Source organism: Zea mays, chromosome 10 (genome assembly GCF_902167145.1).
Source record: "Zea mays cultivar B73 chromosome 10, Zm-B73-REFERENCE-NAM-5.0, whole genome shotgun sequence".
Taxonomy (NCBI): domain Eukaryota; kingdom Viridiplantae; phylum Streptophyta; class Magnoliopsida; order Poales; family Poaceae; genus Zea; species Zea mays.
This window is the reverse complement of record NC_050105.1, coordinates 7,270,707-7,280,983: the sequence shown is the minus strand read 5'-3', so window position 1 is coordinate 7,280,983 and position 10,277 is coordinate 7,270,707. Positions and strand designations below refer to the sequence as shown.

Sequence of the window (10,277 nt, the reverse complement as noted above, 5' to 3'; positions counted from 1 at the left end):
AATAAGCCAGAAGGATCCAAACGGGCCCTAAAGCGACCCATGGATTTTTCATGTATCCTCCACTCTTAAAACACACTTCTGGTAGAAGGAACCAAATGTTCAGAGGATACACTGACAAGAACAAGAAGAAGAAGAAAAAAGACAGCACAAGTGTCCTATTTGTTTGGATGTTGGGCATCACTGGCATACATGTAAAAAGGGTAATCTAAAAGACATGAGAGCTCTAGCAGCACTGAGGTAATAAAGTCTGTATGTTCAGTACCAATGAAGACAAGAAATTTAAAGGCAAATGACCCTGATTTAATATTTTCGCTTGTAGGGAAACATCCTGTAAACATATCTGATTTTGTCAAATGCATGAAAATTCACATAAAAATTGGCTTATGAGTAGATCTAATTTTCTCACAGTTTTAAATCAATAAATTGTTGGTACTAAACGGTATAACTCTCGAAGTTTAACTAAAATGAATGCATTTTTACAGATCCAAAGAAGGCTCAAATCAACCTGAACATCTACAGAGCACACAAGTGGTGCAGCACCAGCATCTAAAGCTGTGAAGGTCAAGGCCAAGACAAAGAGAAAGAATATAGCTAAAGATATTGCCACCACTGATACTAGACAGCCCTGCGATGAGCACAAGAAGCAATAGATGCGATCCTGCAAGACCTGCAATGAGCACAAGAAGCAAAATGAGGATCAGTTCATGAGTTTCATGTGCCTTCATTTTAATTCCATGTGGAATGTCGACTTTTAATATGAAATTGATGTACGTGTCGATCTAATGCACTGTCAAACTGATGTATGTATCGAACACTACGTTAATTATGTCTTGTGTTCCTTTTGAATTTTTAGGACGATGAACTTGTTTAAATTGTGTGCCATGATCAAGTTGACATCATTTTTACTGTAATGTTGGAGATCTGCATGTTGCATTCCTATCAGAAAGTGCTTAAAATATGTTGTTATGAAAATTGGGATCAAAGAGTGCTCAAAATTATGCTGGTATTATGCCTGGCTATCCTTTGGTTTTTCATAATGTCTCGGGGATAAATTGGTCATTTCATGTATCACTTCAAGACATTAGAGGCAGCAGATTTGTTTCAGGACCAAAGAAGAAAAGCAAGTTCCAATCAGGGCCAAATAAGAATTTTTCACTATTTTGTAAGGCATAGCTGCTCATGAGAGGAGCCATCACAGTTTGAGTCTTCTGGATAAGAGAATAAAAAGATTTTGGCAGAATTCAGTCTGTATATGATTTTGGCCATAAATACTCAGCCCTGGTAAAACCTGAAATAAACAAGTGAAAAGTGGGGAAAATAATGGAAGAGTGTTATCAAAGAAATATAATTTCCTTGCTTTCTTATTTTAATGCCAAATAGAATCAAACAAAAACGATGCAAATCTGCTCTGTGGCATATATGAATCCCAGATTAAGTCTTGGTACAGAACTCTTAATTTCTTCCTCTAGCTGATGGTGTTCAGCTCAAAGTCGAGTTGACCTTGACCAACAAGAAGATAAACACTTCAAATCTCAATCGATCAGCTACCCGGTCTGTTCTTACCAAAATAGATTTGGGAGTTCTATCCTATTATTAGCTAAGCTACTAGTGTCCTAAGCTTTACATTTGCAGCTTATGTCGGTAAGAATGCAGTTTGCCATAAATTATGCCCAGCGACAAAAATCTGAACATGGAACAGAGGAAAAGGGATGTCAAATATGCAAATATATTACTGAAAATATGTGGGTTCCCTACTCGAGAGCTTTCAAGTAAAACAGCAAGTTCAGTGAAATAGTATTGTTAGACCGTGTCCAGCAGTTCACTCATATGGTCACACAAAATATTATTTTGCACTGTAGATTACACTGTTCGGATGAGTAAGCTGTTGAAGATAGTCTTAAAGGCTCCACAACGAAACTAAGGGCCTGTTTGGCAATAATGTTTCTAAAAACCTTAGTTTTACAATACTATACTTTACAATTGTTATTGACAATATAATAGTTTTGGCCAATTTAAAAAATACCATAGTTTTGAGAAACATTGTTTAAATGCAACATTGTAAACCATGATATTTAGATAAAGCTAGCCATACCATGAAATCTTTATAATATGGATTGGAATGGCGTTCCCATTACTCCAAAAATACCATAGTATCTAGAATACCATGGTTTGCGAAAGGGCCTCTAGACGAGTTGGTTAGGTCGTTTGATTAGCATCCCTCAGGTCTTGGGTTCGACTCGCCGTGGGAGCGAATTTTCAGGCTGTGGGTTCCACGCCAAAGCACAGGTCTAAGACCCGACCCCAGTTGTGTTCGTTCTTACATGGGCTACGGTGCCACTGTGTATGGGTAGACCAGAGGTTTATGGGTTTTCTTGACCTGCGTGAGAAGGTGTTCTTCTTAATATAATACCGTGGGCCGGTCTTACCCCCGCAGGTTGAGTTTTTTATATTACCATGGTTTTGAAAACATAGTTTTTAGGATTGCAACCAAACACCGTATGACATAAAATACTCCGGTATTCCTATAAACCATGGTATTATGTAGAAACTATACAAATACTTTACTTACAAACAGGCCTAAAAGATGGAGTATCCTCATTCACGAGTACACTGTTTCAGTCAATAATTTGTCAATACACAATCTTCTAAATTTAATAGACCCTTTACAACTATTCATTCAAGTTTGTGACAATTTCAAACTCAAAAGGCCCATTTCAACAATTTTTTATTCAATGAAATTGACAGTCTTGTGCCGTTCTTTCATGAAAAGAAAAAAACAACATTAGAAGAAGGATGTTTGATCATACTCCCTCCATTCCAAATTATAAGGCATTTGTCTTTTTAAGATACATAGTTGTACCCTAAATATAAAAAACAATGTATTTAGAAAAGATTAGATTCTCAGGGAGAAGTGGCGCACTTTCTCGAGCTATCTAAGCATCCAGGGAAGTGATTCCACAAGCTAGAGAGATTCTCCTCTTTTCTTTTTCAGAGTTGAGCTGGCGGATCAATGTTTGTCAAATCATTCTCTGTTGAGTTGAGTCCTCGCCGAAGGTGCCGTGCCGTATAGTACTTCCCCAGGAAGTCAATTTGTTCGAGATGAGATAAAGAAAAGAGTTTAGAGACGACTCAAAAAATTTCGAAGGGTTTTTCTTTTGAAGTTTGTCAGTAAAAATTAGCCAACTTGAGTCATGAGTATAAATGAACTTATGATTTAGAATGGAGGGAGCACATCTTTAAGTGTCATACTGACACAAAAAAGGGATGTGATTTTTTTTGTGATCTTTAAGAACATTAATCAGAAACATTACAAATTTAGGGCCCGTTCGTTTCCCTCTGCTAAAGTTTAGCACCTATCACAAATGTTAAGATGTTAGTTAGACTATCTGCAGCAGCTTACTCATGCTCATACTTATATTCAAACTACACTCTGCGAACAGTGCAGAACATGCAAAATAGTGTTTTGAATAAACTATGGGTAGAATGATGCAAACAGCCTTAAAAGTATTAAATATAATTTAACTACAAAACTAATTATATAGATAAAAACTAAACGACAAGACGAATCTATTAAGTCTAATTATTTTATGATTTGCTAATGTGATGCTACATTAAATATTTGCTAATCATGGATTAATTAGTCTTAAATTTTTTGTCTTATCGTTTAGTCTTTACCTATATAATTATTTTTGTAACTAGACTTTATTTAATACTCATATTTAACATTAAAATATTTGATGTGACATATACTAAACTTTAGTCCCTGAAATCAAACACCTCCTTATACAGAGAGCACCTTTAGGCTGAGTACTTTCTAAGCATGATGCACGCATGACTTATTGGTAGACTACTTCTTTCCGTAGGCAAATGATAAATAATCATGATGGAATGTTAATGGAAGAAATAACATGTATTAATGAAGTTACATATAGACCAATAAAAACCAGAACAGTAGACCTGAACAAATAAAAAATAAGTTCAATAGAATACTCGCATCATTATAATACTCACATATTATAAACTCAGTAGATTTCCTCCAAACAAAGCAACTGCAGAAAAATGGCACACCTCCACGGAATCTGTGAGTGTGTTAGTTCTTGGGTCATAGATCTGTAAAAGCTGCATGTCTTCTTTATATAGGACCACCCTTCCGTCACGTAATACCACCAATGGATGCACATATTGAAAACTGGCATACTCTTTGAACTGTATGATGTATTGTTTGACCCAGAGACCCTTACCAGAGTCCATCAGAATCCAAATGTCCATACTGGGAGCTGGGCCATGCACAACAGCTAAAGAGCCATTCAGATTGGCTAATGTTAGCTGCTTTATAGGTGGAAGCCGAAGGTCATTGAACACCTGAGCAGCAGCATCAGAAAAGCTGATGGGGGGTCCTCGCATAAATGGCCCCCATTTCTCAGTCTCAATGTCAAATGTAATTATCAAGTCTTCCTCAGTAGCTCGACAATCATAAGTGATAGAATGGTGCGGATCAAAACATTGGGAGTAGATGATTCCATTAATTACCACACTGGTGAACACACCAAACTGAATGTTTTTTTCGAGGGGCGTGACTGCCCTCCACCCTGTGTGGTTGCTACCGTTGACTGTGCAGATCTCGAGCAGCTGCCTGCCTCCAAACTGAACGGAAAGATGGTAAAGCTTCCGGAACACCTTGTATTCCCCTGTGCTGCTAACCTGACCAAACAGATATCTGGACTGTGAAATAAAGCTCGATGTGAAATCTATGTGTTCTTCGGCGAAGCTGTTTGGTATTTGATACACAGCTCCAGTTGCTGGGTTGAGCAATTGATCTGGTAAGTAATGCACGTCTCCGCTAAACGGGTTGCAGAATCGGTAGCTGCTGCTGCTGCTATCGGTTTTCTTGACAAAGACGAGGTCAAGGGCCGTGCTCACGACTCTCTGACCCGGCACGCCGCGCACCTGCTTTAAGATTTGCCCTGACAGATCCATGATGTTGACGTGCACGTCGGGTCTCTCATCGATGGCGGCGATGATGAGCGGCCCCGGGTGCCGCATGGCGTGGGCCGCGGCGAAGTGCGGGTCAGAGAGGATGGACCGCCACAACCGGCACACCGTGCGCAGTCGGCAGAGGAGCTTGGCGGGGAGGCGCAGCAGAATCTCGTACACGAGGAGGTCCAGGGGCAGAGCCCCGATGTTGAACGTGGCGAGGGCGCGCCTCTTCGGTGCGGCGTGCGGCTTGAACGACGACGCCATCGCTGGGACAGGGAGGAAAAGGGGATCTTCGTGAGGAGCAAGCACATCGAGGAGAAAAGTTATCTCCGCGATCGGAGAAGACGCAAACGGCTTACGGGGAGATCGTGGTTAGTTCACGTGCCGGACTAACCGGCGGCGTAACGATCGGCGCTGTCGTCGGAGGGGGTGAGGACTTCTATAGTTCTATTGCCCCGCGCGAGGGCCTGGTGCGGCGATCGGTAGGCCAGTCATGAACTCATGATGACGGCGGCGGTGAGTCGGGACGACGACAAGATGTTATTGGGCTGTGGACCTGCAGCGCAACTGAGCCCCGGTGCATAAATCAGGATGTTTTTTGTGACTAGCCCATGTCTCATTTATATTTCAAACTTTGCTCTCTTCTAATTTATAATTCATTTGACTTTTTAAATCAATTATAACTAGCTTGTCTTATTAAAAAAATACAAAAAATATAAAAAAATTAAAACTATACTTAAAGTATATTATAAAAAATTAACTGCATATGGGAGTAACTTCCACGACTTTTGTTTGACACAATTATATAACGTACCCTCTGGACCAGTCCGCCTAAAGCCCACCATCGTCGGCGTCCGGCGTTCATGCGCTCGCGGCAGCCTATTCAGACGGGCATCTCGCTCTTGAAACCTAGGCTGAAAGAGAAGCGAGGTCCGTCCTTATAAGGGCACCATGACCCCCTTGGCTAGGCGGGGTGGTACTAACCCAGAGCGTGCATACCGGTCTCTCACATCTCACCCTTTAAGAGGCTCAAAGCTCTCCCAGGCAGCAGCGGCAATGTGGGCTTCGATACCAATTGTAACGCACCCTCTGGGTCAATCCGCCCAAAGGCCACCATCGCCAGCGTTCATGCGCTCGCTGTGCCTATTCAAACAAACACCTCGCTCTCAAAACCTAGACTGAGGAGGGAGGCCCGCCCTTATAAGGGCATCACAGTCCCCCTTGGCTAGGTGAGGTGGTACTAATCCAAGGCGTGCATACCGATCTCTCACAGAACCTTTGGCTAGGTGAGGTGGTACTAACATAGGGCGTTCATACCAGTCTCTCACATCCCACCCCCCCTAAGAGACTCAAAGCTCTCCCAGTCAGCAGCGGCAATGTGGGCTTCGATACCAATTGTAACGCACCTTTGGGCCAGTCCGTCCAAAGCCCACAATCGCCAGCATTCATGCGCTCACGACAACCTATTCATACGGGCACCTCGCTCTCAAAACCTAGACTGAGAGAGGAGGGAGGCCCGCCCTTATAAGGACACAACTGCCCCCTTGGCTAGACATGGTGGTACTAATCCAGGACGTGCATACCGGTCTCTCGTAGAATAGGGTGCCCGCGGAAGGTTAAGTTGTTTGCATGGCTCCTTGCTCATGACAGATTTCATAGCAGCACACTCAGACACATGCCCCTGACGTCTGACCAAGAGTCTGAGCCAGAGAATGGCGATATGTGGTGTAACATGTTCCTTTAGCCTCTTGAGCTCTCCAAACTGTTTTGTAATCTTTGTGCTATTTCGAGCCGTTGCTAATTATGATACTACAATCAGGTGGGGACGCTCTGCCCTCCGTTGGCCGTCAAAAAAATAATGATCTAGAGATGGAATTTTACAAACACTCTCGACGACACTTTTAAATACCAATCCAATATCTATATCAAATGGCTCTTTGAATAATGGCTTAGAAAGTAAGTTTAAATATGGCTCCTGAAGATGCTCTGTTATCTTTTAATCCAACAGTATGGACTTTCCACAGCTGATCTTTTTGGGCAGAGCAAACAGAACCAAGTCAAGAAGATATTGATCTCTCTCTTCTCTATCATTAAAGATATACAAATTGCGGATCAACTCACAAGATGATATATGTTCATGCTACCACTCCACTCATGTCATTAGAATACAATCAAATCTCTGTTTTGCCTACAGAAAAGAGCTCACCTTGCATACAATCACTAAACTGGCTTGTTGTCAACGGAAATCTCTAAACAAAACTAAGCTAATGGTGGTTGACAACAACGGAGAAGGAGCCCTTGTCAGGCTTGTCAACAGAAACCAGCAACGGCAGCAAATCTAGATCAAAAGGCAATGGTTAACCCTTCGAACGTGCATGTTTCGGCTCGATCAAAAGCTCCTTGCCAACAGAAACAAGAAGCAAGAACACGTACAGTCGTAGTGACCAGGACGATAGGAATTGTGAAGGCCAATGCCTGTCACATAAACCAGACGGAACAGGTAAATTAAGGGGGTGTTTGGTTTGCCCCTGCTAAAATTTAGCCCCTATCACATCGAATGTTTGAACCTCCGTTCGGGGTATTAAATGTAGTCGGATTATAAAACTAATTTCTCAGCCGAAGATTAAAAAGTGAGACGAATTTAGTACAGTTGGTTGGGTTTATATTTCATACTCCTACTTGAAAGTCAAACGCTTGATGTGACCCGGGCTAAACTTTAGTCCACAAAACCAAACACCCCCTAAATGACAGTTCCCACAAGCTAGCTAGCTAGATAGATAGCCTCACCACTCTAAGCTGAGCAAGGTTCCTGTGTACACACTAACTGCGCTGCTGACACCCGTGTCGGCGACGCTGGACAACTTGTTGGTTTTGGGGTCATAGATCTCCAACATCTCCGACCCTTCGACATGTATGACGATCCTCCCATCGTCTAGCACGATCAATGGAGTGAAGCACGAGAGGCTGCAGTCCCATTCTTCAACCTGAATGCTGTACTGCCTGACCCAGAGGCCCTTCTCTGAGTCCAGCAGATACCAGAGGTTCATGCAGGGAGGAGATTGGAGATGGACGATAACCAGTGAGCCATTCAGGTTGGTTAACGAAAGCTCCTCGTCAACAGCCAGCCCGTTGTCGTTTCCATTGTTGACGACGGTAAGGCTTTGGGGTCCCCTGATATTCGGCCTCCACCTCTCTGCGTCAAGGTCGAACGACGCTATCCAGTCTTGCTCCTCAGATCCAGCAGAAGAAGAAGAAGACGCGTAGTTCTTGCTGAGGAAGTAGACAACCCCGTCGATGACCACGCTGGCCTTGTCGCGCCAATCGATGTCGATGCGGTGCGGATGGTCCTGAATCATCCTCCACTGCGCATTGCTCCTGCCGGTGCCGGCAACGGTGCAGATCTCGTAGAGGACACGAGGGTTGCCGTTGAGCGAGTAGGAAACCTTCCGGAGCACCTTGAACTCCCTTGTGCTGGCAACCTGCCCAAACGGGCACAGCCTGTCGCTGTAGCCGTACGGCGGGTCCTCTTCGGGCACGTGGTGCACGGCTCCCGTGGCCGGGTTCACCAGCCGGCAGCTGCCGTCTCCGGTCCTCTTCACGCAGGCGAGGCTGAGCGACATGCTCGCGATGTGGCCGTCCACGCGCAGGTTCTTCACCACGTGTCCCGTCAGATCCATCACGCTGATGACGCATTGGTACCTCCTTGGTTTCGTCCAGTCACGCTCGTCGCTCTCTGGAGGGGGAGCACTGTCGTTGTAGTTGTAGCCGACGATGATGAGTGGCTCGGGGTAGCGTGCTGCGTGGGCGGCGGCGAACGCGGGGTCGGAGAGCAGGGAGCGCCACGGCCGGCACACCGAGCGGAGGCGGCAGAGTTCCTTGGCCGGGAGGCGAAGCAGGATGTCGTACAGGGCGTCCAGGGGCAGAGCGCCCATGCCGGTGGCGGCGCGGACGGGCTCGACGCGCCTGCCTTGCCCCTGCCCGGCGGAAGCCGACGACGCCATCGCTGGTGCCAAGGTATAGATCTTCGTCGAGGAGGAGGAACAGGAACGCGTCGGTTTGGTTGCAACAATTGAGGAACGGAGATGTGTGGCTGATCGACAGATGAAGGGGGTGGGATGTTCTCTGCTTACCATAGGATCGTGGTGGATTCCGGCCGGCGCCGGACGGCCTCGCGCTTTCCTCGGTAGCGGTGGTAGATCGGCCGGCACGAGGAGCCTGCGATGGGCGAACGGAAGACCCGAGCTTCGAGACGTCGCGGCGCGCGCGGCCGATCGCCGCGGTCGGGAGCTGAGCTTCTTGGTGGAGGGAAGCAGCAGCGCCGTTCAAGTCAACGGCGCGGCGGCGGGTTAGGAACAAGGAAGTGAACTGCCTGTTGCTATTGTGCTGCGTCTTCTGGCTGGGTGGAGTGGTTCCCTGATTAGAGTCAAAGGTCAAGACGGTCAAGCACAATTGCATAATTAATCTAGGCAAGTTGCACGAACAGATAATGATCAAAGCCACCATCGCTCTCTCTCTCTCTCTCTCGAACTGGACCACAAGTAAGAGCAACTCAAGAGGCTTCTAAAAATACTATTCCCCAAAACTTGTTATTGGGATTGTTGTAAAAAAATTCCCTAAAAAAATTGTAAACTACAACAAACTGCTAATAACAAATCTATAAAATGTTTAAAACAACCACGTGGCCACAACAGCTATCCTATGTTGCGTCGCCCGCTACAGCAGCCGATAAGCCAATGGATATTGATCCTAGTACTCTAGGATGTGAGGTGATGTGAGGTGATGGGTCAAAAAACAAGAACACATATATTCATCGTTCACTTTGTTCCATGACAGAAGAAACAAGCACCAGAGCCATCTGGAAGAAGCAAGCACCGGAACCCAGTCACGGTTATAAAACCGTTCCACTGTCGGTAAACCAGTAGAAATTGGTAAAAATTTGTCGGTAAACCGGTAGAAATTGGTAAAAATCGGTCGGTTCGACCAAACCAAATCAATTTGAATTCAAACCGGTTTATCAACGAAAATCCGACCAAAAAAACGTTCTAAACCGCAGATTTTCCGCGAAACCAACCAGTTTTTACAGAAAAAAGAAAATTTTGACAGAAATTATTTATAGTTTGTTCAATTCGTATTGTACAGTAAATATTAATTGAACCACACGATATGTGTTCACCAAAATATCATACAACATACATATGCAACCACAAACTCCGGTTCTCATGTAACAAACAACCAGCGAACTTCGCAATATTTAAATATAAGTTTTTTTACAGCTCTTCAACGAGGCAACGACACATAGG

The 10,277-nt window shown here is 44.6% G+C and overlaps 2 protein-coding genes across 4 annotated transcripts; both read right to left on the bottom strand.

Moving 5' to 3' along the window:
- Positions 1-278: 278 nt before the first annotated feature.
- LOC100382083 (putative F-box protein) lies at positions 279-5,565 on the bottom strand. Of its 3 annotated transcripts, XR_559765.4 has the most exons (4): positions 5,337-5,565; positions 4,012-5,243; positions 2,921-3,072; positions 279-667 (listed from the first exon to the last, which is right to left on the bottom strand). XR_559765.4 is itself a non-coding variant. In NM_001349035.1 (3 exons), exon 2 carries the CDS (start codon positions 5,239-5,241, stop codon positions 4,015-4,017), a length of 1,227 nt encoding a protein of 408 aa, NP_001335964.1. In that variant the 5' UTR covers positions 5,242-5,243; positions 5,337-5,528; the 3' UTR covers positions 282-667; positions 4,012-4,014. The 3 variants fall into 3 exon arrangements, 2 of the variants coding, with proteins under 2 accessions (XP_008662124.1, NP_001335964.1); NM_001349035.1 differs by lacking the exon at positions 2,921-3,072 and having other exon boundaries at positions 282-667; positions 5,337-5,528; XM_008663902.4 differs by lacking the exon at positions 2,921-3,072 and having other exon boundaries at positions 4,012-5,530.
- A 2,183-nt stretch (positions 5,566-7,748) lies between these two features.
- Positions 7,749-9,367, bottom strand: LOC100304291 (uncharacterized). Its single transcript, NM_001165733.1, has 2 exons — positions 9,108-9,367; positions 7,749-8,999 (listed from the first exon to the last, which is right to left on the bottom strand). Exons 1-2 carry the CDS (start codon positions 9,108-9,110, stop codon positions 7,761-7,763), a joined length of 1,242 nt encoding a protein of 413 aa, NP_001159205.1. The 5' UTR covers positions 9,111-9,367; the 3' UTR covers positions 7,749-7,760.
- Between the last annotated feature and the right edge of the window lie 910 nt (positions 9,368-10,277).